This window comes from Aspergillus brasiliensis, assembly GCF_001889945.1.
Source record: "Aspergillus brasiliensis CBS 101740 unplaced genomic scaffold ASPBRscaffold_3, whole genome shotgun sequence".
NCBI lineage: Eukaryota > Fungi > Ascomycota > Eurotiomycetes > Eurotiales > Aspergillaceae > Aspergillus > Aspergillus brasiliensis.
In genome coordinates, this window is record NW_027137444.1 from 51,654 (window position 1) to 76,563 (window position 24,910).

A 24,910-nucleotide genomic window follows, 5' to 3' on the forward strand; every position below is an offset into this window, starting at 1 on the left:
ATCACCACATGACATATATCCTCCAGGGGTGGTCGCATTCCAACATGTGCCTGAATGACGGTGTCGCTCGTCAGGGAAGATGGCCAATTACTCGGCCCCCGTTGAGGGCATCGCCGGGGGGTATACGGGAAACAGCCTGGCTGTGCAGGCGGTGTTGGCCAGTCTATTAGCCTGTGCGCTGTATAGCTCGATCGAGCTCATTGTCCTCGTCTTTCTCACATTCCACGTCTATGGAGGGCTCTACTTCTGGAGTCTCCTGGCCTCGACCGGGCTCGGCATCATCCCGCAAGCCATCGGACTGCTGCTGAAGTACTTCGAGCTAGCGCCGCTCTGGATCCCAGTCACCCTGTCTACCTTCGGCTGGGCTGTCATGGTCACCGGACAGTCCGTGGTACTATACTCGCGACTGCATCTCATCGTGTCAAGCCAAAAAATCCTCCGCTTCGTCCTCTACATGATCATCGTCGACGCCATCGTCCTCCAAATCCCGCAGATCATCCTATCCTATGGCGCCGTCTACGGCGGACCTGGATTCGGTTACGTCTATAACATCTGGGCCAAGCTGCAGCTCACGGGGTTCTTCTTGCAGGAAGTGATCATCTCGACGATCTTCATCGTGCAGACCTTTCGACTGCTGTATCTCTACCCGCATCGGAGCAAGCGACGGACGAATATCATGGAGCAGCTGCTGGCGATCAATACGGCGATTATCCTGATGGATATTTCGCTGTTAATCTTGGAGTATCTGGATTTGTTTATCTTGCAGACCTCGTTGAAGACTTTTTTTTATACCGTCAAGTTGAAGCTGGAGTTTGCGGTGCTGTCAAGGCTGGTCTCGTTTGTACATTATGATCCGGAGGTAGAATCTTCGACTTTTACCAGTAATTAGATAGAATTGCTTATAAGAGTATTACTTCTGACTTGAGCATTTTACTGAGCTTTGTAGCCTGCAATTGGTGGTTAATAGTAGAAATGGCTCAATCAGCCGGTGATATGATGGCCACGTGAGGCTGCAGGTGCCACTCGCTTTGACAAGCAGACGAGCATCTCCGCCAATTCTATTCCGATTATAGTATAGTAAGTATTTACTATCCACAGCGTATGTTCTATTAGAGCATGGCTTCTGCAGCCCTTCCCCGCACGAGGCTTTTCCGTCAGTGGAGAAAATCATAGCGGAAAAGGGCGGGGACAGGCGGAAATGCGGCATCAGGGCATGTGCATCACGGCCAACACACTTTCGGATTACTTACCACATCTTCCAATCGGCAATGTGCTCGATGACTGTAGAACAATCCGGATCATGCGGATCCAGTAAGACCTCCGCGCGAAAGCCGTTCATAAACTTCAAGAAGACCCCTATGCCACTTGAATTTCTCACCAGCCATCATCTCACTCTGCCACTGCATGAAAATGGCGTCCGTGGCAGTCTCTCCCATATCTTCGTCGCTCTCTAGTCCGAATGGACTGAGTGCATCGTCTCCTGCAACATCCGTAGATGAGCTTGAGGCGGAGCCTGAGGAGACCATTCACACGATCAACCACCTCATACAAGCACGAGCCAAAGGACGCCATGGACACGAGCCTATTGTCGCTTATCCGTCGTCAGGCACGGAGTACACCTACTACACTCCTTATCAAGTAAGCTGCTCGATATCGATTGTCGGAGGCAGGAGACTAACTTCTGGCAACAGTTGAACACCCTAGTGGAAGCCGCGTCGGTGCACTATTCCAAGGTCATCCCACAGCGACGGTCTTCAGACGATCCAGTGCAGGTGGTAGGGCTGCTGGGTCCCTCCGATTTCGAGTACATGATCACCTTGCTGGCCATTTCCCGTCTCGGCCACACCGTCCTTCTCCTATCGACACGCATTGCCGAAGATGCCTATGTCAGTTTGGTTGAGAACACCAAGGCTGCCTTCCTCATCACATATCCCAGCTTTCACACCGTCGGAGAGAGGGTAGCGTCGCGGACAGCCATCGTGCAGCAGCCGGTATTGACGCGCGAAGACTACGATTTTCCCGGCGCAGACGCCCTCTCACTGCCGCCAGCCCAGCTGGATGGCAGCATAGAGGCAAAGCACATCTGCTGGATTATTCATTCCAGCGGTTCCACCGGCCATCCGAAGCCCATCTATCAGACACACGCCGGAGCCTTGAAGAACTACGCCAACAACTTCGGTCTCCGCGGGTTCATCACCCTGCCACTGTTTCACGCGCACGGCATCAGCTGTCTCTTCCGAGCGATGCACTCTCAGAAGTTGATCTACCTGTACAATGCAAACCTGCCTCTGACGGCGCCGCATCTACTATCCACGCTGAAAGACCACCAAGAAATTGAGATTCTGTATGCAGTGCCGTATGCCCTGAAGCTGTTGTCCGAATCCGACGAGGGCCTGCACATGATGGCTCGCCTAGAGCTGGTCATGTTCGGAGGCTCATCCTGCCCGAAACCCATCGGAGACAAACTGGTGCAGAGTGGAGTGCGTCTCGTCTCCCACTACGGCACCACCGAGACCGGTCAACTGATGACCTCTTTTCGTGAAAGAGATGATCTCGACTGGGACTATGTTCGCCCAGGTCCATCCCTGCTGCCGTACCTGCGCTGGGAGGAACAAATGCCCGGGATCTACGAGCTGTGCGTCTTGGAAGGCTGGCCCTCTAAGGTGGCCAGCAATCGGCCCGACAACTCGTACGCAACCAAAGACCTCTTCGAGAAGCACCCGACCAAGCCCAACGCATGGCGCTACTACGCCCGCTTGGACGACACGCTGGTCCTGGAGAACGGCGAGAAGGCGAATCCCCTCATCATCGAGGGCGTGGCACGGAACGACCCCAACGTTGCCGAAGCGATTACCTTTGGAGCCAACAAGCCTCGTCTAGGGTTGTTCCTCATTCCAGCAGCCAGTAGCCGGTGTCAGACGGATGACCAGCTGATTGAGACGGTCTTTCCGGCCATCGAGCGCTGCAATGCGGAACTGCCGGCGTACGCCTACATCTCCAAAGATATGATCCACGTGCTGCCCGCAGATGCGCCCTACCGCAAGACGGACAAGGGCACTGTCATTCGTGCCGCCTTTTACCGCGATTACCAGGAACAGATTGACCAGATCTACGATGCAGAGGATGCGAGTGGTAACCGGGTGCTGGAGGGTGTCGAGCTGGTGGCATTCCTCCGTGAGCAGCTCCTGGAGGTCGCCCCAGGGATTGACCCTTCCACTTTGAGTGCGACAACCGACATCTTCAGCCTCGGCGTGGATAGTCTGCAATCGATCCGTCTGCGGACCACGCTTCTTCGAACCCTGGACATCGGAGGCAATAAACTGTCCCAGAACTTTGTTTTTGAGCACCCTTCCGTGCAGGCCATGGCGGACGAGTTGACTCGTCTGCGACTGGGACAGGCGCCCAAGGAGCAGCGACCGGTCGAAGAGCGGATGGCGGAGATGATTCAGAAGTACGGCAGCCATTTCAAGCCTCATACTGCAGTGCCTCGCGAGGAGTCCGGGGAACATATCGTCGTGACCGGTGCTACCGGCTCGCTAGGGGCCCACATTGTCGCTCAGTTGGCGCAGATGGATCATGTCAAGACCATCTTCTGCCTGGTTCGAGCTGAGTCCCGCGAGGCAGCTTTCCGTCGTGTTCGTCAGTCGCTGCGTGCGCGGAGCCTGTCAGGCTTGTCACCAGCTATCGAGCGCAAGATCATTGCTTTGCCAGCTGATCTTGGCAACCCGGTCCGACTCGGCCTCGACGAGAACACATACGACAGACTGGTGCAGTCCGTGACGGCGGTGATGCACTGCGCCTGGTCAGTCAACTTCAACTGGGCGCTGGAAAGCTTCGAGGCCAGCTGCATTGCGGGCACGCGACATCTTCTAGACCTCTGCTTGTCCGTTCATGGAGCCCAACCAGCCCGGTTTGCCTTCTGCTCGTCCGTCAGCACCGTTGCTCGGACGCCAGGCCATTGGGTGCCGGAAGCGCTGCCAGACAGTCTGGCCTACGCGCAGGGAATGGGATATGCGCAGTCCAAGCTGGTGACCGAGCACATTGTGAACCGCGCCGCGCATCAAGCCGGAATGACCGCTCGTGTGTTGCGCGTGGGTCAGATCATCGCCGATAGCGTGCATGGAATCTGGAACGCCACCGAGGCCATTCCCATGATGTTCCAGACTGCCGAAACCATTCATGCGCTGCCGCAGCTCGACGATATCCTCTCCTGGACGCCCGTGGATGTGGTGGCAACCAGTGTGATCAACTTGACCATGGCATCCGCAGCAGGCGAAGTGGTCAACCTGACGAACCCAATGCTGAACCACTGGACCAGAGACCTCCTTCCTCTGCTCCGACAAGCTGGGCTGGAGTTCGAGGAGGTATCCCGGCAGGAATGGGTACAGCGTTTGCGCGAGTCCAACCAAGACCCAGACGCTAACCCACCCATCAAGCTGCTCGAATTCTTCGCCAGCAAATACGACCATGACAGACCTAGTCGTGTGCTTCTATACGACACCAAGCAGGCCGTGGCTGCTGCTCCTGCTCTGCGCGAGGCCGGAGGACTCACTCTCGAGCTGGTCCGCCGGTTCATCCAACACTTCCGCGCCCACTGCTGGACCACGTCCACAAGCACAGCCACTATCTCAGCACCAGCACGAGAAGTCATCTTCCTCACCGGTCCATGCGGCTGTGGCAAAAGCACCGCCGCACAAGCTCTAGCACAGCGGTTCGATATCCCCGTGATCGAAGGCGACAACCTGCATTCGCCGGCCGCGAGGGAGAAGATGGCCCAGGGGATACCGCTAGAAGACCGCGACCGATGGGATTGGCTGGCGCATATTCGCGGAGCAGTCATGGATCGACTCCAGCAGTCGACTGCACCCGCTGTGGCTGTGACTTGCTCTGCTCTGCGCACGGTGTATCGTGATGAGCTGCGACGGTTGTCTCAGTTGCTGGATTTCCCTGTCAACGTCACGTTTTTACTCCTGTCTGTCCACGATCGGGAGGCATTGAAGGAGCGGATGGTTACACGGTTAGCCAAGGAGCAGCATTATATGCGCGCGACGATGGTGGATTCCCAGCTGGATCTGCTGGAGGAGCCAACACTGTCAGAGGGCGATGTGATCACTGTGGATGCCGGGCAGGATAAGGAGCAGGTACTGCAGCAGGTGGAGGAGACTGTACGGGGATTGCTAAATGCATAGATTTGATGATATTCATTTTGGCTAGAGCTTGTGCAACATAGTCGGCGTTGTTGGTTTCATTGTTTGTATTTGTGTATGCTTTACACCAAGCTTCCCTAGAGGACAGAATAAACCTGGCATGCTCTTCACCCTTGAAACTCCTTCACACATTCCTCCACCAACCGAACCGTCTCCACAACCCGAGTAATAAAAGGCGCACAGTGACTGCAATCCATCTCCTTGACGATCCACTGCTGCTGCGTCGCCGCCATCATCCCGTACTGCGCCTCCTTCAGAACAGCCGGATCACCCGTAGTGACGATAAACGCCAACCGTCCTTGAAAAGCTTCCTCCGCCCAAGCAGGAGCCGGCTGAGGCGAAGTAAAAGCCAGCGTAGCATGAGGCTTGATCTTCTCATTGAGGTCCGTGAGCAGCGCTGGATCAACGTCCGCCGCGAAGTTTGCGATGGCGTCTGCGGGGACGTTGAGATTGGGAGTGGGCTGTAGTGCATCATTAGCTATCCATTCACCAGATAGCACTGAAATAAACTCACCTTATCCAGCAAAATCCACGAAGGCAGACTCCCACCCTGCAATCCCGCACAACTGACCCCCTCTGGCACCAGGAACGCCGCAATGAAGACCATCCCAATCACGCCGCCGCGCTTCCCCTGCTTCACGCGCTGCGACTTGGCCATACCCAGTGCTGCAGCTGCACCTGGCATCCCGGCATACGAGTGCATCATTAGGAAGACATCTCTGCCTTCTTCTTCGATTAATTGGTGCAGTGTAGATCTGATCACATCTGTGTCTGTCTTGCAGTCTGCGACGGTGGGATCAGCCGGATCGATGGATGGGTAATCTGCATAGTGGACGGGGTAGCCAGCAGCAGAGCATGCAGCAAGAAAGGGTTGATAAAGATCGCAGGTGATCCATGCACCGGGGATGAAGACAAGAGTGGGGGTGGCCATTGGGAGCTGTCTGAATAAGATGTGATGAGTGAGTGGCTTGCTAGTTTGCAATGGCATTTAACCTGGTTCTTGGAGTGATATATATACGCACAGCTGTCAGAAATTGTGTCCCTGGTGATCTCAATGAAGCTTGTGCTCAGCCTTGCGATACCCAGTGGTTAGTGCTTACACCCTCCCCGAGACTATCCCATTTGGGTCAAGTTTATTAACAGGCCAGCTGGCAGTCTTACGCTTTTGATAACTTTCTTTGTTCTCCTTCGGATAGCTGTGTCATGACCTTGGAATCCATAAGATTAGCTGTTTCTTATTGGGTACGGGCGGCTACCTGCATCTTTAGTCGGAGAGGTGATACTTGTGCATTAGTAGATCCAACAAATAGCATACCGGAACCTAATAGGCTATGTACTGGGTCTAACGTGTCACCAGTGTGACTGTTCATGCTGAGGTGATAGTAAGTGTAGGTGAGAGTATGAGTTGGATGCCATCTCATTCTGCCAGGCTTGCTAAGGAGTACTTAGATGGATTATTCTATAGCCAACACGATATTTGTGCGTGAGAATTGGCCTAGAGTTAACTCTAGTATCATGCATAGCATGTTTGATGTCAAGTTTCCAAATCTGTTCTTTGCTGGTCCACAACAGGCAGCCACCGGTGAAATTATTGCCTCAGCCTTGTTGAAGACGAAATGCACATCTAGCATATATATGGACCGAACATAGCCGAAGAGACATAGGTCAGCCTGTCTTGTTTTACCATCAAGGCAACGAATCATTGTGCTACGCAAGTTATAATGCACTTGCCCCCGTGGCAGTGGCAATTGGATACAAGGATCGAAGATTTGGATTAGCTTATTCGAAAGATGGCAGAGAACAGCAACATGGAGGGAATTGTCGTATCCTGAACCGCCCATACACTAAGTACTACACATCATCCAGGTCATTTATTTCAGGGGTATTGAAACGCTGTATATGCTAGGGATAAAGGGTTTTGGGGTAGATGCGATGAGTATTGATAGTACGGAGGGTTAGCATTATTCTGTCTATACAAGGTCCTATTATACAACGTGTCATTGATCATTTCTTATACTACATGAGATAGTTCTCAGCTTTATAGGCCATTCCTAATGATAACGGCCAGAAAGAGCCCTCCTTATTACATACATAATTCCATCGTTCCATGGTGATCATACTAACATTTATGCCTGCTGCTGCTGACGCCCCGCCGTCGAGGCCGACCACGTCTTCTGAGCCGGGTTCATCATGTTCAAGGCAACCTCATGCTCGCGCTGCACCCTCTTCTGCCAGTACCGTCCCAGGAAGAACGCAGCTGCACCTATCAGCGCAGCACCAGCCACTGTCCCCACCACAATCCCTGCAATGTCGCCTCCGGACAGGCCATTCGAGCCTCCGGAGCTGCTGCTGCTGCTGCTAGAAGTACTAGTCGATGTGGTCGACGACGAGGAAGACGAAGTCGAACTGCTCGTGTCGGCCTCTGAGACATTGAAGCACGGAATCTGGGTAGTGAAAGAGCTATACGGCACATAGGTGATATCGGCACAGGCATAATAGGTCTCATTACCGTCATTGTCGAAGTCGGAGATATACTTCAGTTGAAGAGTGGCGTTGGACCCGGAAGTGATGTTTAACGGCGGATTGGGCACGGAATAGCACTCATGGCCGGGCTCGACATCGGGGAAGCGGCTGCCGGCTACGACGGTGCTAAATTCAGCATTGCTGGTAGGGTCTATTGTATGTTAGCATTGTTTAATACGACACGATGGGTGGGACTGACCGTTGTCAAAGGATATGGCAAGGTTGACCGAGTATGATTCGTCCTGGAGGACAATAGAGACGGCACCGTTTGCTATGAAGGGTAGCGTCAGTCAATATGCAAGCCGAGCATACTAGGGTAAAGACAGCTTACTGAGAGGAAACTCGGTACGGTTCGTAACACCCGCTGATGAACCGCACGGAGCTGTGGTATCCCAGGTGGCTCCCCATGCTCTGTCTGGTGGCCACAGAAAGGCCGCAGCACCCATATCGGTGGCTTCGGCAGCATATACGCCCGAAGCCATCAGGCTAGAAGCTGCTAGCAAGCTAGCGAACATGTTCATGGAAGGCATTCTGTTACCGAGGGCAAGTGAATTGCGAATCCTCAGGCACTTAGGTGGCGGCTTTCCGTCTTCTTCTTGAATTAGATGCTGATCGGCGTGAAGAGAGAACCTGGAGATGATCCTCGGCCTGTTCCTGCTCCTTATATAACAGACATCCCGCCGAGAGCGCGCCTCTTTGTCAGTTCGCTACCATGCGACCGCACCAATCCATGACAGACCCGAGTTCTGAATGTGCCATCCCCAATGGGAAGCATTCGGGAGACTGATAGCATGTGATGACATCCACCTCTGCTAGCTGGTCACCGTGCATTCGGTTCAAACCAGTCGTTAGGCGAGCTGTTCCGAGAGGGTCGGGTTTCATTGGGGCAATCCACTAACGATGAGCTAGGTTATCAATCAGTAAGACTAGCTTGGGTCCAATATGGAAGGAATGGCACTAATCGCAAGTTCCCCTCCTTTCTGGTCACGACGCATCAAAGCCGTGCATGACAGTCGGAACGGGCAGCTCCCGGCATCGGATCATATCAGATTGATAAGAAATGGCTCCACCGCGGCACAGTCCGACTCTCCATCGAGCGGGAAACCTTGACAATGCTAAGGGTGTCTCTCTTTTTTTACTGGAAAAAGCCTTCAAATGCATTATACTATTGCACATGACCCTCAGAGTCATCGACAGACAGCAGGTACCAAGGGACAGTGGGCCGCAGCCCTCCACCCAAAAGGCACCTGGTGGGTCACCAGCCTTAGGGGGTCCAACTCATGGAACTAGCCATTTCCGTATGCACCGTGCTAGCAGCATTTCTCTGGTCATTGTCTGCTTCTGCCAAGCCATTTGTATATTAGAAATGACACATGGAATGTGGACCGGATTTCTCTCTTTGTACAATATCCCCGATGCCCGATGCCATTTATCGACGGCTCCTTGGCATTCCAGACTTTTCCTCCTGAGTGGATATCTTGGGACCGCAACGACTGGCAAGTGGCAACAGGGCACTTCCTTCGGATCAGATAAGTCTAACGGGATCCACGTTCATTAGAACACAAGCTTAGGCCAGGACGCTGGAATTATTTATCCGGGCTGACCAGCTAGCTCCACCAGAATTCCTACCTTGACTGGTATACCAAGCCGAGAGTAGATGAACGTCCGAGAATCGGACCCTTGAATATTTTGCTAATATGATGTAACCTTGCAACATACTACGAAATGCCCTGCACCGTTTCCACAGTTTACTGGCCCGGTATTTAGTGGACACTGCGGGATTAATCTATTAGAGTCCAGGAGAGCGCCACCCTATCTCTTCTTCCCACTGCGTCTGCATTGCACCCAGGTCACTGGAGAGAAAAGTTCCCTGCACCGGAAATATCTGCTAGTGCGCAGAAATTGTGGAAAGATGTCCCAGATAGGGACCGGTGGCCTGACACCTGTTCCATTGTTACCGGCGTCGGTGTGATATAGGATGGATTATGTATTGGTGTACTGCCATACAGGATCAAATTCAGTGCGACACACGGACCTATTGGAGCATATAATCGTGCTGATTCCCAGGACGCACCCATTACACAACCCAAGCTCATAAGACGTGAAGCATCTACTTTGTCTCTACATCACCCGGATATCCACAGCTGCAGACATATAATGCAACCACTCCTTTTCATCCTCGCTGCTGTTGCAGCTCTTGCCACTCCCGGCTTTTCGTGGAGCTTCCCGGGCACTTCTCCCATAGTGAAGAGGGAATCGATCGAGCCTGGTAGTCCTTTATATGAATGTCACGCGGACTGCGGTACGTGCGGTGCACCTCCAATTCATGCCCTCTTGCATCCAATAACACAATCACCCCCATAATATCTTCTCTCCGAGGTATTATCTTCTCAGCTAATCAAGAATATCACAGGCGGCGTCATCCTCATTTCCCAAGACAACGACAACTATTGCTCCAACTCAACATACACATCCGATCTGAGCGCCTGCCTGAAATGCGCTCTGACATACAACATCTGGCAATACTACGGCGACGACGTAAAGTCTACCGCCGAGGCGTGCGGGGATAGCGCTACTCCTAGTGCCTCTTCTGCTACTGGCGCTGCAGCCACTGCAACGGCTGCTTCTAATCATGTATGTTGTTGGATAGATCTTATCAGACGATTAATGCAAGACTAATTAAGTGATCTCTGTTTCAGTCCGCCACGAACACTGGAAGTATGGCAACCATCACTTCTACAGCTACTCGAAGTAGCTCTGCTGCATCCGCAACGTCGACTTCGGGCGCGAATACATCGTTTGGTTCCAGCGCATTAGTGCTGGTGATGGCTGCTGCAGCTGGAGTAGGGGCATTCATGTAGGAGGCCTGTTGCGTGAGACAGGAGTCAGTGTATAGAGGAGGCGCGCGGATTCGCTTGGAATCTGAAGAGTTGAAGGGATGCCAAAGATATCGATCTGTGTAATATACGTGTAATGATAGGCGCAATTAGACATCATCTGCATTCTTGAAGTAGTCATATGACTCTGGCGAGTATCCTTTTGATACTTGTACATGGAATTTCGCGGACCCAGCCCTTCCGGTGGTGACCTCCGGGGAATCTCTTCTGGAGGCTAGTTATATCGGAGGATGAGCGAGAACCACAGGCTGTGAATTATACCTGCTCTGAGTCTTTCAAGAGACATCCAGATGCCAATTAATTATGAGACGCATATATAATGTTATCCGGGAGATACCCAAGCAAGAATATGTAGGGACAGATCATGATTCAACTATCAATTCCTGTTGCAGGAAAGCAAGTCCCGCATCATATACCGTATAAAGAGAATAGCAATCACTTCCAAGAAACTGTAAGAATTTATTATTTATCTCCAAATACTAGCCTATAATGAAGAGAAAAGCTCTTCTGTTATTCTTGGAAACTACCTAGTGTGTACCCAGACTGGTTAAACGGGCCACTGTCGGGAAGACTTCGGGTAAATGTCGGGACTGTTTACAGCGTCTGGAGCTGGAGGTCTCGAAATTTATTCAAAATCATGGAAATGCTCATAGCAGGCAGTCTAAAATTACTGTAATAGTGAGTAAGGGTGCTGCCTCTACAGCACTCTGACAAGCTGGCAAATGTGGCTCGTGCCATACTGAATGCCCGCACATCTCCACCCAGGATTCCCCGCAGTTCCGGGAGCCCAACCGCCATTGACTTTCTCCCTTCCACACAACCCCTCCGTACTCATCAACAGTCTTTGTTTTACTTCATTTCTTCTAGTACCCTATACAATGTCGGTGGCTGCAACCGAGAAGCGACCGGAGATCATCGAGATCGCCCGGGGTCTGAATCATGTGCCCATGTGCGAGGAATACGAGCGTATGATCTCCGGCATGCTGTAGGAGACCTTTTTCATGGGCAATCCGTGCACAACCTAACGGTGTTACAGGTATAACCCTATCGTCCCCCGGTTGATGGAAGCCCGCCATCGAGCCCGCGGAGTAGCTCAGGACTACAACAATCTGGATGCGAAATCCGTGTCGTATGAGAAGATCACCGATGTGCGGTACGAGCTGCTGCAAAAGGTGGTGGGTAAAGTCGGCTCGGGGACCTTTGTGGAGCCTCCCTTCAACCCGGATTATGGCTGTAATATTGTCATTGGTCGCGATTGCTTCATCAACTTCAAGTATGTCTGCCTATTCATCCTTCCCGTTCAAGACATCCTCTGACAGACCCAGCTTCACTGCTCTGGACACCAGCTTGATCCTCATCGGGGATCGCGTGCAATTTGGCCCCAACGTCAACATCTTCACGGCAGGACATGACACCAGTGTGCTCTCCCGCCGCAAGTTCGTCGAATTCGGCCATCCGGTCCGCATCGGCGATGATTGCTGGATCGGCGGCAATGTTGTCATCCTGCCGGGAGTGACTATTGGCGAGGGCTCGACTATCGGTGCGGGTTCTGTCGTCACCAAGGATATTCCTCCTTATTCAGTGGCCGTGGGCAATCCCTGTCGCGTGCGCAAGACTATCCCGTCGGCAGAGGAAGAGGAGCAGGATCCGAATAATCCGTACCGGAATATGGTGCGCGAAGATAGACAGTAGATTGAACACTTTACAGTGACTATGATAGCAATAATAGATCGGTCAAGGCCATTGCAGTAGAGCACTTTAGATTCTATTTACAGCGGTGTTATCATCGTGGTGTTTCTCTATTACATACACGATATCTTATTTAATCGTTCACTCGCAATATGCCCGGAAATTACAACTCAATGCAAATCTTGCCAACATGCTGTCCACTGGCCAGATAGTTATAAGCCTCGACCACCTCGTCACGACTGAACTTGAACGTCTTCTCGACGGGCACGGGCAGATCGCGATTGCCAATGAAGCGCACGGCCTCTTCCAGCAGCTGCTTGGATCCCGTCATGATACCGCGAACTACAGCGCCCTTGCCCAGAGCCAGGGCCGCCACGTCGGGCATTTGATCCTGGGACGCCTGGGCCAGGAATCCAATCACGGCAATGTTACCACCGTAGGCGACGGCGTCGAGAGACTGCTTGATGGTGCCGGCACCTCCGTTCTCGAGAATGTAGTCCACACCTTCGCCGTTGGTGATCTTCTGCACCTCGGCGGCCCAGTCGGGCGTCTTCTTGTAGTTGATGGTGTGGTCGACGCCATACTTCTCCTTAACGTACTGGAGCTTCTCATCCGAGGACGAGGTAATGATGGTAGTGGCGCCAGCCGCCTTGGCCAGGACGAGGCCGGTGATGGACACACCACCGGTTCCTGGAGAGGTCAGATACTGCACAATACACGTAAAAAGAGAAGCATCATAACATACCCAGGAAAAGCACCGAATTGCCCGGGCGCAGAGGCAAGTTTCCATACAGGGCATTCCACGCCGTGACACCCGTGCACACGACACCCGCCCACTGGGCATAGCTCAACTTGGAAGACTGCGGGATCTTGACCACCGCGTGGGCCGGCACGGAGAAGTACTCCCGCATGACACCATCAATGGGACCACCCAGGCCGGCGTGCCAGCTCTTGAGGGGGCCGTACGTGGTCGCGAGATCGAAGTTGACAATCACCTTGTCGCCCTTCTGCAGGCTGTTGACCCCCTCGCCCACCTCGACGATGTCACCGGCGGCATCGGAGCCCGGGACGACCTGGTCCTTGACGGGGAAGGGGTATTTGCCGGTGGCGATGGCAATGTCCCGGAAGTTCAGGGCGATACTGCGGACTTTGATCAGGACTTCATGCTTGCCGGCGGAGGGGATGGCTTCTTGGTGTTGGGCCAGCTTGTCCCAGTGGTCACGGGCGGAGAGGCGGAGGACGGTTTGTTGAGACATGTTGATTGTTATGTAGAAGGATCACGCTAGTATACTAGTAGTAGACTGGTTTGTTTAGTGGTATATTAGATTGTGATTTTACCTAGCAAGTTTATATATGTATGCAGACACCGTATTTCTGCCCCAACGAATATCGCCATGACGCTCGGGATACGACATAGTATCATTATAAATCAAAATTTGGTACAGACGCAATGAGCAAAAGTAAAATAATATGTCAATGCTCTATGACATGATTGCAGAGGGTTATGCTTGGGGCCAATAGGCACTGGTGGAATAGAAAATTGGGGATCTTTTCTGCCCCAAACTTTCATCAAAGTTCTGGGCAAGTCATGAATCATGGCAGACCAACCACCAATGAACGCATCAGATTCTGCTGCATGCCAGGAATGCTGACTCATCTTCTACCCTGTCCTCCTTTTATGCCCCAATTCTGCCCCATTTGTGTCCCATCTTGTGCCCCGAATTCCCATCCAACCCTCTCCCATCAGTAATCCCAAGCATCATTTCTATCCCATCTAAATGACACCAGGAAGGCCCAAAGTCCATGTTCCCCCATGCACCTTCTGCGGGAAGACTTTCAATCGGGCGCACCATCTGCGCCGACACGAGCGGATTCGTAAGTGTTCTCATCCTGACATTCTCAATCTGTGGACACTGACCGTGTCAGACACCCAGGAAAAGCCGTTCCACTGTCACTGCGGCCGTACATTCTCCAGACAGTAAGCCATCATGTAACAAGTTACCCAATGATATCTTGCCAACAGTGAAGGGACCTTCTGAGACGCCATGACCGGCTATCCCACTCTTCCACTGGTCTTCAATCACCTCCAGAGAAATCCCCTTCCAACACGGGATCGTTGAGCGCGGGTTCCGATCAACTCGATCCATACCACTCGACCCTACCAGTGACTCCAGGTGTGGGAAATGCCATCACGGCGTCGATGCCCTCTGCGACAGCGCCATTCCCGAATATTATAACTCCGACGGCATGGGACGAGCCATCCCCGGCACTGCCTACGTTCTTCCAGCCGACCCCGGCAAGCTTCCCCGAAATGGACTTGGGGCTGGATCCAATCTGCGATAACTTTGCATTTGCATTTCCCAACTTTGTCCCCTCGCAGTTCCTCGACACGGAGCTCTCTCTCGGGGATCTGCTGAAACAGGTTCCCGCACAGAGGCAGGAATCCCAGGGACCATGGCAGTCTACGGCGCCCGCTCGCCCTCCCGCTCCTCTCGACGACACCACCGACTATCCTGGCGAGCTGCCCAATTCGGAGCACCAAACACAGCGACGCCTGCCATCGCTCGATGACCAGCCGCACAAAAACGGCCTGGAGGCGCAACTCGACACGACCGGATGTCCGTGGGCGATGTCCGCTGGCGCGTACAAGACGATTGTGGATAAACTGTCTGCCAAGCAGTCCGCCTTGGCTGATTTCTCCCTCCCATCCCGGTGCGCGCTCGTGCGGTATCTCGAAGGCTACTTCCGAGGATTCCATGACCACCTGCCATTCCTTCATGTGGCGACCTTCCGGGTAGAGACTGTCGAGCTTGAGCTGCTCCTCGCGATGGCGGCTGTCGGCGCCTTGCATCGCTACGAGCATCACAAGGGTCACCAACTGTACGTCGCAGCGCGGTCTCTGACCGACCAGAACACGCAGGATCGCCGTCGCAGACTAGTCGGGCAACTAGTCGGCCGTTCACCACATGCCAGTCCATTTTCAGACAGTCGCCGCAATTCGAGAAACCCAGCTGCAGACGAGACAGCCGAAGATAACACCCGCGACCTGCAGCGCGCACAAGCCTTGATCGTGCTGACCGCCATGAGCGCCTGGGGCGAGGAAGTCCTCGCACAGGATAGCCTCGCGATGAGCAGCCAGCTGGCCGTGCTCGTGCGGACCCTGGGCATTCAGGAAACGGACAACTGCGCCGACGCCAAACTGAGCTGGCCCGTGTGGGTGGCACATGAGCAGCGGCGACGCACCTTTATCATCGCATACGTCGTCTTCAACCTGCAGAGCATCATCTTCAACATCCCACCGCAGATCATGAATAGCGAGGTGGCCGTATGTCTGCCCTCCTGCGAAGCCGAATGGAGGGCCTCATCCCTCGCCGAGTGGGAACGACATCGCTCCGTGTCTCGTCTCCATGAGCGCTCATTCAACTCGACGCTCAACGAGCTCCTCAAGGGCAACGATATCACAACCCACAGCCTCATCTCGCCCTTTTCCAACTTCATCCTCATCCACGGCCTGGTGCAGCGCATCTACTTTGAGCGACAAGCCGCCGGCGGCAGTTTACGTCCCCCACTCATCGAGTCTCTCGAATTGGCACTGAAGAACTGGCAAATCAGCTGGGAGGGCAGTTGGGAGTCCAGTCTGGACCCATACTCTCCCCAGGGACCCTTGGGGTTCAACGCGACCGCCCTGCTCCGACTCGCCTATATCCGACTGAATTGTCGGACCGGGCTCTGCCATGAGCTGCTCTCCAGCGATACGACTCGTCTCAAAGCACTCATCGCTCCGAACCCACCACTCGATCATATCAGTCGTTCTCCGTCGCTCAATCGCGCGATTCTGCAGTGCATCCATGCGCTGAGCATCCCGGTGCGGGTGGGAATTGCATATGTCGCACGCACGCAGACCTTGAGCTGGAGCGTCCAGCATTCCATCTGTCACCTGGAGTGTGCGGTGCTGTTGATCCGGTGGATGCAGATGCTGGCGAGTGACGTGGCCGCACACGGCATGGCGAGTTTGCGTGAGGATGAACGGAAGTTGCTCCGTATGGCAGAGTACTTGATTCAGGAGACGAACGTGGAAGAAGATGATGGTGAGGGCGACAGCGAAGCGAACAAGATCCTGCGACTGGCGAGGACGACGGCGCATGTATGGGCGGAGATCTCGAGCGGGATTCATGTGTTTGATCTGGTGCGCCGGATTGGGGAGGCCTTAAGGGGGATTGCAGATGTGTTAGAGTGAGAATCTCTCAGCAGGAATGTAGCTAACAAGCGAAACCATGGATTGAGCGTGATACATTGGTGATACTATCATTACACCACCGTGGTATACTAACAAGGGAATGGCTACTTCAACGCCGGCACTGCCAACGCAAACACATCCTCCGGATCAAACCTCTGCTTCAACGCGCGCACCACCTCTGCATTCGCACCAAACACCTTCTTAGCCGTCTCCCCCGGCTTCAAGGCTGCTAATTTCATCACCGACACATACGCCGTGGGCAAGACATTCCCCTCATCGACCAGCGCAATCTCCTTTGCCATGTTGACTGCCCAGTGTTCAGATGCGGCCACCACGTGCTCATCGGTAGCAAATCCCAGCACCTCAATCATATAATGCGGCTCCCTCGTGCCAAACACCGAGTTCTTGGTTCTCTCTACATCCTCACCCGCAGACTCCCCCCGCAACTGATGAATCGAGAACATCGTCCCCGGATCCGACGGCATCGCTGCCACATGTCGTCCAATCACCTCCGCCACAGCAGGACTGATGCGTCGGATATTATGCGTCTGGGGGGATCCATACCCCCTATCAGGGACAAGGGCACCATTCCCCGCGAACCACTCCGGGATGGTCGTGGGGGCGACGGTGCTCATGAGCAGTGGGGCGAGAGAGGAGATCTTCTCCACCCATCGTTGACCCTCCTCTAGGTCGGGATGACTCCAGGTGAAGATCACGCCGAATACGCGACCGTGGGGACTGTTGAAAGCGATTTGCTGCAGGGTCAGCGGTGGAGGCAGGCCCTCTGTATCGAGGAGATGCTCGTAAGCAGCATTGAACGTGATGATGCTTCGTGCGATGTCAACGGAGTCGAAGATGATAGCACCGGCGAGGAGCTAACAATTAGCCTATCCCTACAAACCATCACGAAAATCAGGAACATACCTTTGACAATGGATACACCTTAACAGTAACATCAGCAACAACACCAAACAACCCCCCCGCACCCCGAATCCCCTTCAGAAGAATCTCATCCGCAACAACCACCTCCCCATTCGCATCCACCACCGTAGCCCCCAGGATCTGATCCACCCCTAATCCCCAATGGGACGAAAACGGTCCATATCCACCGTACATAGCCCAACCAACATATCCCACCGAGGGAATCGCCCCAGTCGGCGTCGCCAGCCCCTCGCCCCAGAGAAGATTAGCCAGCTCATTCTGGAGAATCCCTCCCTGGACCGTCGCAGATTTCCGATCCGGCGCGATAGTAACACCCGTCAAGGCCCGCAGGTCAATAAGCAAAGCATCATCTACCACGGCACGACCTTCGAGATTATGGCCGCCGGACCGAACGGTAAAGGGTACGTCGTGGGTCTTGGCGAACTTGACCAGCGCTGCGACGTCAGTAGCAGATTGTGGCTGCACAATGGCTAGTGGATGGGCGTTGGTGCCGGCGATGAATCCCCGGCTGGCGGTGGGGATGTATTCAGTGGATGATGGTGGGATGTACCGGATGGTCGGGTGGAGGGGGAGAAAGGCCTCGAGGGCTATGAGGTGGGAAGTGGTCATTATGCTGGTAGATAGTTACTTCTATAAGAGAAGATAATATTATAATATTTGACCGGGGTGATAATCATGATGATTTATACCATGCAAAGAGGGGGTGTGCGTAAGCTAGTCATCCAATAAATAATTAACTTTATACTTTGTAAATGTGTATAGGATCGGCTGGGTCAGGCGGGCCGTTAAGCCACGTCTCACATCATCTTCTTCATCAACACTGAAGAAGTCTGCGAAGCTGTGGATGTGCCAGGTTGATTGCAGAGTAAATCCAGTGATGCAGTGTCTAGATGCTCTATCATTCATCTTAGTTATATATGGTGGAATATGATGTCGCGACTTGTTCAAGTCACCACACACCTTTATCTATAGTAGTTTGAGACTGAATATCTGCTGACTCCGATAGAGTTATAGTGTCTTGGTATCAGCACTACTGTCTCGTATATGGATCGGCTCTCATCCTTTCGTCTATCATTGGTCGGTTCGGTTAACTCAAGGAAGTCAGAACACTGGTGGTGGTCAGAGCGTTTGTGGGTCATTGATCCTTGGGAATCCTTTAGCTATTGCTGTTAGAGCCTTGCTAGGAGCCTTATGAATATCTGTCTGTATCTCAGCAGAGGTATGAATTGGTGCCTTTACTTGACATAAGAAGCAGTCATGTACTGTGGGTTAGTTGGCCACGATCTCGAATCTTTCAAGTCACAATCATGGCGTGTACTTGTCCCGCCAGTGCGTCTCACATTCTAATTTTACTTGGACAATCCCGACAAAGTCTGAATATGTTGATTGTAGGATTTCTTGCATCTGATGTGCACAGACACAGTATGAATGAAGGTGCGTATGATGACTTCGCATGCGGGAAGTGTGAAAGCTTCAAGCCACCTTTTTATTGCACCGTACTCTTATCATACTTGGTTAATGCTATGAAAAGCATTGCTCCCTGTTCTATTTGTAAAATTAGGCAGATGTGTTACTATGTGCAAGGTTATGGGATAGTAACTGGCCAGTATGGGCTCAAAATATATATCCCGGTTTATTATATTATTGATAAATTGGTGTCTCGGAATACCGACTTGAGCCTTCAGTTCCTAGTTGCTTTGACTGAAACTCCTGCCGGCCTTTAAAACACCGCCTAAGATGCACAAATGTGGCTTCCACTCAATCAAGCGGTCCACTCCTGGTTGAATCGTGAGATTGAGCATGGCCAAGATTTCCATGCGACATACGCTAGCTCTCCATAATGTCTTACCTTAGTTCCCCACACGGGCATAGCTTATTCTGTACGGAGTAGGACATCTCTCTCCGTCTGCTGTGACGAGCTACCGTACTTGGTAGAAACTTCGACATACTTCGATAAATACTCCTGACATACTTCGATAAATATTCCTGGCATGTCGAGAAAATATGAAATCACCTATAGAAGCATTAGAGAGCAATACTGCCCTGCGTGATGTCACTCCTGTTCGTAACCATCTGTTCTGGGGACCGCGGCGGCAGAGCTAGCCCTAAGACCGCCGACTAGACAAAAACTCGGCCGGAAGATATTTGCTCAATAGCAATTATCTTTTTGGCTCCTTTGGGGACAGGGAAACAAGTTCAATGCACTCAAATTTTTGATCCACAGATGCTGTTTGCAGAATGTAGTCACTCGGAAAGTTATCGGACTGATCATGTATGTAGTACAGTGACACTTCAGATAATGGATAAGCTCATAACCGTCATTCAGACTGCATACATCGTACCTACGTCAGTAGCGTCCTCGTGCTGCTTCACCGATCAGTTGTTCTGTGGACCCTCGTTGCCGCAGTGATGCCGTGGAAGGGTAATTGGCGCGCAGATCCAACCCTCTCCATCCTTGAGCCGAAGATGATCGGCAGGAGGCCACGCCAGCTTCCCCATCAACCGTCAGAAGTGTATCGCTACCACAGCCGCCACCCGACCTCCCAGACATGCTCCAATGGGCTCCTTGACCTCATGTGGCTGGGCTTTCATTTGCCTCGTTGTGCGTTTCAGGACAGGGCTAGCTGGCAGGTCCCTTATGCAGCACTCAAGGAAACAGGGTCCAGACCCTTCTGGTGAGGACTACGAAGTCACAGCCGTCCCTAGGTAACTGACCTGCTATCCAGAGTCATGCATAGTCTTGTCAGATTAAGCTAGCCGAAGGCTTGCTTCGGAGAATTCCGCAGAATCGCTACCACGCCGTCGACATGGTGAATGACAGTCTCCTACTTTTGTACCGCATTACCTAAACAGAATAACGATCACACTCCCAGCCTTGCAGACCATCAAGTGGACTCAAGTGGATACTGTTGAACCAATGTGGCAACACGGCCGAACACATAGCTCTAGCCCAAATCTGGCCCAGGCAGAAGGAAGACCAGGAGCTCTTCGCTTCCATTGAAGCAGGATTGTCTCGAGATGTCTCTCTGATTGGATAGAGATTATCAATCTGATATCCCCCGACCAGCTTTTCATGGATGGCTGGAGATGATCGACACAACCTGTTCTGGGTCCACCTAGTGCTGATCGGCCAGACAACTCACAAAGGCCCAGTTGTTGCTGCTGTGAACGTGCAGTGTGGCTGGGACAATGATACAATAAGACCTCTCAGGCAATACTGAAACAGCGGTGACTTCACCTGAGTTCCCTGTTGTTTCATTGCCGCCATATCACTTCCACGTCACTATATGCCCTCAAACGTCGTCCTGCCCCTTGCATTGGCTTTGAAGCTTAGATGTGGGATATTCATCAACAAAGTATCCCAATTGGCTTGAATATGAGCCGCTCTCGCTGATCACTCCACTCGGCAACTGAGGACCTCGAGTGGCCTAACCTCGCCAACCCCCATGGTACCTGAATGGTGCCGAAGTCGGAGGAACTGCTAAGTGCTCTGTAACCTGTTCAGCTTCGCGATGATCCTTCCTCTAGACGGTGTATGAGGAAGCGTCTCAGAGCAGCTGAGAATATTATAAAAGCCTGGATCTGTCCGCTCTTCAGATACCTTCTCACAGCCAACTAGACTCTGCTCTGGAATCATCTCAAAAGTCATTCCCTCATTCATATTCTTAATCCAAAATGAAGCTTACCGGAGCTGTCTTGGCCAGCCTTGTCGGCTGCGTCGCTGCCCTCCCCCCGGCTCCCTTCTTCAACGGACCTCCTCCCGCTCCCTCTGGCTCGGTGGCTCCCGCTCCTGAGGGATCCTCTCTCCCTCCGCCTCCTCCCAGCTCAGTCTCCGGTGCTCCTCCCTCTGTGACCCCCGAGCCCTACGAGAAGCGCCACTTCGGAGGCCCCCAGCCCTCTGGTCCCCCCGCTGGTCCCTCCGGTTCCTTCGGCCCCGCCCCTTCCAGCTTCCCTGAAGGCTTCGGTAGACGCCAGTTCGACGGCTTCGGTGGCTTCGGTGGCCCCTTCGACTCCGCTCCTTCTGCTACTCCCTCCGCTACTCCCTCCGCCTACCCCGGACCCGGCTTCGAGGAGCACCAGTTCCCTGGTCCCTCTGGGTCCGCCCCTGCTGGCCCACCTCCCTCCGGCTCTCCTTCCCCCGTCCCATTCGGTGACTTTGGTGGCTTCGACAAGCGTCAGTTCGGTGGCCCTGCCCCGTCTGCCCCCGCTGGTGCTCCCTCTGGTGCTCCCTCTGGTGCTCCCTCTGGTGCCCCCGGCCCTGTCCCCTCTGAAGGCTTCGGAGGATTCTTCAAGCGCCAGTTCGGTTCCCCTGCAGAGGGAGCTGAGCAGGGCCCGCAAGGCCAGGCTCCTCCTTTCCCCAGTGGCATCCCTTCGTTCTCCCCTTCTCCGGCCCCTACCCCGTCGGGTGGCTTTGAGGAGCGTCAGTTCGGTGGATTCCCCACCCCGACTCCTGTTCCTAGCGGTCCCGCTGGTGGCTGGTAAGCAGTACTTATCGGAGACATGGGACATGGTAGTCCATGTGTGTTATAGCATTTAGGTGTGCTATTAGGTGGCTGTGTGCAGTCACAGTACCTATGGTAGTACACTTCTGCTGCGCAATGTATATTGGAGGAATAGAAGCATGGAATGGATATATGTGTTATGTGAATTAATTCTGCTTTATGTGTTAATGTCTTTCGTTAATATACCTTTCTGACCAGAAATGGTCTGCATGTTCACTGTTGTTCAATGATATAAAAATTGTGTCCCACATCTATACTTCAGCACCCCCAATCGAGTTTACAATGGAGAGTGTGAATCGATCGTCTTGATTGGGACAATAACACCTCGGTAGTGATCTCTATCTTAGGCCTTTAGAAGGTTCACGAGGAAATGGTAAAGATAGTATATTTAGGCTTCACCACGATAAGGTTTACTTCGCTCTCTGAGGCCCTTCCCGTTCAGAGGCTGCTGGGGCAGGAATATTCCCACGATCAGCTGGCCGGTTGTTGTGAATGGCTGCCACCCTTACCTGAGCCATTGCCGAACTCCACAGACGACATGCTTTGTACAGAATGTGCGAAGCTACCCATACAAGATCCGCTCAGATACGTCGAATCCAGCAGCCTTTTCTTGACTCAGTTGACGGCACATATGATGGCATTCGTGATTCAGTCAAAGTTGACGCAGATTGTACATTCTGCAACGTAGCCGTGGAAGCCATCAACGCCCAATCATATCTAGTAGGCCAGATGGAAGTGCAAAAATTTAGTTACGCTTTTCCCACTTCTTTGTTACAGCCAGACCTGGTCTACTATCATGAACCCAATAAGGATTTACTCTTGACAGGGAGGATCCGAATACTGAAAGATGATGAGCCACTTCTCACATCCCAGCCCCGGACTTTGCAAAATGATTTCTTTGGCCTTCGAATCAATGATGGTCGAATCAACTTCAACCTTGTTCGCTCCTGCCTGCATGAATGTGAAAGGTCTGCCGGCCATGATTGTGAGATCCAGCTATCGGAGCCAACGGACATTATCTTGATCGATGTCCAAGCCAATCGGCTCGTGAGACGGAGATCAGATGTTAGACACCTGGCTTTGAGCTACGTCTGGGGTCAAGCGGGACAACTCCAGACAGTGAAAGAGAACTTCAACAAGCTGCAAAAGCATAGTGCTCTACACCCCGAAAGACATGATCTACCGCGTACTATTGCTGATGCGATGTTACTTGTACGGGAGCTCCATGAACGCTACCTCTGGGTGGACCGTCTGTGTATCATCCAAGATAGTGAAATGAAGCATGATACTATTTAGGATATGGGGAAGATCTACTCCCACGCAATTCTCACCCTGTTCGCACTTGGCGGAAAAGATGCCAATTATGGCTTGCCCGGTGTCCGGCCTAATTCTAGACCTCCACAGATCATAAGATGCGTGAAGGGGATCCGCCTCATGCCTGCACTGCCTGAGCTTGGAGACGCTCTGAGGTCTTCTCTGCATACCACTCGCGGATGGACGTTCCAGGAGGTTCTGCTCTCTCGTCGACGCCTCTTCTTGTCTGACCAGCAGGTTTATTTCCATTGTACGAAGCATACAATCTATAGTGAAGATACTCCCCATTACCTCCAGTCTCTCTTTCGAGGTGGCTTATGGGTTGAGAGAGCCGACGGCAGCACATGGTAATGCGCCTGAGATTCATAGATTGTTCGACCAGGAGCATCCGACAAGAGTGTACGAGGGTCTGGTTGAAAACTATACACAGCGGCACTTGACCTACCCTAGTGATATTCTGGATGCATTTTCCGGTATATCGTCCGTCCTGAGTCATGAGTATAGGACGGGCGGCTGCGAAGAACTCTTCGGTGGTCTACCACGGCGAGAATTCCTTGCTTATCTTCTCTGGTCGCCTAAAGAGACTCCCACTTGGCGGATGCCAAGGATCAAAGGCCGACATGAAGAACACTTTCCAAGCTGGTCCTGGATCGGCTGGGTGTGTCCGATACATTACACACATGTTGACTCACGGACCATTGGGCCAGGAATGTGGCTGAAGGAGATATCCACACCATGCAAAATCGAGCTTCTACAGCCGGACGGCGCCCAACAGACGGTTCATCCACCCCCAGGGCATTGTTATTATGGCTACCCTTCATGGGGGACCTGGGATCGAATGCCTCCTCTGGACACTTCCCATGATACGATGCCTCATACTATTGCTTCTAAATTCCCAGGACGCAGTATACTACACTTCGTCAGTTTCGCCGTCCCAGCCACGAGATTCTTCTATGAGAAGTGGCCTCATATTGCATATCGCGACGCCGACACCCATATGCCATTCTGCAACGCTCAGGGTAATCTGTGCGGAATGATTTTCGGTAAAACTCCATCCAACCTGAGCCAGCTGCTCCCCGAATGCAAGCATGTGTTTCTGTGCTACGCCCATGTTCTGGTTGACGATACCTCACTACTAGACAACTGGATAAACAAGGAGTTTGATCAAGCTCACTGTGTCCCTTTCTTCCTTCTCCTTCATCGGCATGGCGAACTCTGGGAGCGAATAGCCCTGACCATCATTACAAGGGATGCTTTTGAGGGTGCACAGCCAGAGTGGGAGAATTTACTTCTGACATAGAACTCAACTATTTAGCGAGAGACTCTCACATTGAATCAGGTTATATCTCACTTTCCCTGCTCGTTTACATGTATATCTCGACCATTCCTTCCTTCATGGTTCTGTGCAGTCGGGGACATATCTTGGTCTCCAGCGCTGCGTTGCTTCATGTTCGTGCGTTCTGTGAGTTTATCGAATGCGACCGTGTTCAGGGCCGCTGCATAGCCAACATTTGGTTCAATTTTAGGAAGGTAATCTATTGCACCAACGCGAATGACTCTACGGTAGCGTAGCATCTATGACCCGGTCTTTTTGTGTAT

General features: G+C 52.7%; 9 protein-coding genes across 9 annotated transcripts; 5 read left to right on the top strand and 4 right to left on the bottom strand.

Moving 5' to 3' along the window:
* Positions 1–79: 79 nt before the first annotated feature.
* Positions 80–5,189, top strand: ASPBRDRAFT_62855 (uncharacterized protein; the record flags this gene model as incomplete). The annotated part of the gene is made up of 5 exons (XM_067628394.1): positions 80–859; positions 1,040–1,077; positions 1,099–1,311; positions 1,455–1,638; positions 1,692–5,189. 5 exons carry the CDS (start codon positions 80–82, stop codon positions 5,187–5,189), a joined length of 4,713 nt encoding a protein of 1,570 aa, XP_067481391.1.
* Positions 5,190–5,314: 125 nt separating this feature from the next.
* Positions 5,315–6,138, bottom strand: ASPBRDRAFT_27190 (alpha/beta hydrolase; the record flags this gene model as incomplete). The annotated part of the gene is made up of 2 exons (XM_067622341.1): positions 5,315–5,668; positions 5,722–6,138. The coding sequence occupies 2 exons, from the start codon at positions 6,136–6,138 to the stop codon at positions 5,315–5,317; spliced, it is 771 nt and encodes a 256-aa protein (XP_067481392.1).
* A 1,048-nt stretch (positions 6,139–7,186) lies between these two features.
* On the bottom strand, positions 7,187–8,469 carry ASPBRDRAFT_145931 (copper acquisition factor BIM1-like domain-containing protein). The gene is made up of 3 exons (XM_067619252.1): positions 8,062–8,469; positions 7,930–8,001; positions 7,187–7,881 (listed from the first exon to the last, which is right to left on the bottom strand). Exons 1-3 carry the CDS (start codon positions 8,258–8,260, stop codon positions 7,334–7,336), a joined length of 819 nt encoding a protein of 272 aa, XP_067481393.1. The 5' UTR covers positions 8,261–8,469; the 3' UTR covers positions 7,187–7,333.
* Positions 8,470–8,525: 56 nt separating this feature from the next.
* ASPBRDRAFT_438536 (uncharacterized protein) lies at positions 8,526–9,434 on the top strand. Its single transcript, XM_067625072.1, has one exon. It carries the CDS (start codon positions 8,791–8,793, stop codon positions 9,286–9,288), a length of 498 nt encoding a protein of 165 aa, XP_067481394.1. The 5' UTR covers positions 8,526–8,790; the 3' UTR covers positions 9,289–9,434.
* Positions 9,435–9,634: 200 nt separating this feature from the next.
* Positions 9,635–10,729, top strand: ASPBRDRAFT_39233 (uncharacterized protein). Its single transcript, XM_067624103.1, has 3 exons — positions 9,635–10,032; positions 10,144–10,364; positions 10,430–10,729. Exons 1-3 carry the CDS (start codon positions 9,888–9,890, stop codon positions 10,589–10,591), a joined length of 528 nt encoding a protein of 175 aa, XP_067481395.1. The 5' UTR covers positions 9,635–9,887; the 3' UTR covers positions 10,592–10,729.
* Positions 10,730–12,479: 1,750 nt separating this feature from the next.
* Positions 12,480–13,572, bottom strand: ASPBRDRAFT_120243 (zinc-dependent alcohol dehydrogenase family protein; the record flags this gene model as incomplete). The annotated part of the gene is made up of 2 exons (XM_067617335.1): positions 12,480–13,006; positions 13,062–13,572. 2 exons carry the CDS (start codon positions 13,570–13,572, stop codon positions 12,480–12,482), a joined length of 1,038 nt encoding a protein of 345 aa, XP_067481396.1.
* Positions 13,573–14,094: 522 nt separating this feature from the next.
* ASPBRDRAFT_118778 (uncharacterized protein) lies at positions 14,095–16,553 on the top strand (the record flags this gene model as incomplete). Its single annotated transcript, XM_067617194.1, has 3 exons — positions 14,095–14,191; positions 14,243–14,294; positions 14,345–16,553. The coding sequence occupies 3 exons, from the start codon at positions 14,095–14,097 to the stop codon at positions 16,551–16,553; spliced, it is 2,358 nt and encodes a 785-aa protein (XP_067481397.1).
* ASPBRDRAFT_72631 (FAD-binding oxidoreductase) lies at positions 16,338–18,104 on the bottom strand (the record flags this gene model as incomplete). Its single annotated transcript, XM_067629177.1, has 2 exons — positions 16,338–17,428; positions 17,478–18,104. 2 exons carry the CDS (start codon positions 18,102–18,104, stop codon positions 16,658–16,660), a joined length of 1,398 nt encoding a protein of 465 aa, XP_067481398.1. The 3' UTR covers positions 16,338–16,657.
* Positions 18,105–21,115: 3,011 nt separating this feature from the next.
* ASPBRDRAFT_72632 (uncharacterized protein) lies at positions 21,116–24,611 on the top strand (the record flags this gene model as incomplete). Its single annotated transcript, XM_067629178.1, has 5 exons — positions 21,116–21,973; positions 22,828–22,936; positions 23,147–23,209; positions 23,294–23,607; positions 23,681–24,611. The coding sequence occupies exons 1-5, from the start codon at positions 21,171–21,173 to the stop codon at positions 24,609–24,611; spliced, it is 2,220 nt and encodes a 739-aa protein (XP_067481399.1). The 5' UTR covers positions 21,116–21,170.
* Between the last annotated feature and the right edge of the window lie 299 nt (positions 24,612–24,910).

Bases quoted from the DNA above. Each gene is read 5' to 3' on its own strand.
- ASPBRDRAFT_145931 (XM_067619252.1), bottom strand. From the start codon at position 8,260: ATGCCTTCCATGAACATGTTCGCTAGCTTGCTAGCAGCTTCTAGCCTG. The intron at 8,002-8,061 runs GTAAGCTGTCTT...TACCCTTCATAG, and splicing joins CCGTACCGAGTTTCCTCTCA to CAAACGGTGCCGTCTCTATT. The intron at 7,882-7,929 runs GTCAGTCCCACC...AACATACAATAG, and splicing joins TGCCATATCCTTTGACAACG to ACCCTACCAGCAATGCTGAA.
- ASPBRDRAFT_39233 (XM_067624103.1), top strand. From the start codon at position 9,888: ATGCAACCACTCCTTTTCATCCTCGCTGCTGTTGCAGCTCTTGCCACT. The intron at 10,033-10,143 runs GTACGTGCGGTG...AGAATATCACAG, and splicing joins TGAATGTCACGCGGACTGCG to GCGGCGTCATCCTCATTTCC. The intron at 10,365-10,429 runs GTATGTTGTTGG...TCTCTGTTTCAG, and splicing joins CAACGGCTGCTTCTAATCAT to TCCGCCACGAACACTGGAAG.
- ASPBRDRAFT_438536 (XM_067625072.1), top strand. From the start codon at position 8,791: ATGGCTCCACCGCGGCACAGTCCGACTCTCCATCGAGCGGGAAACCTT.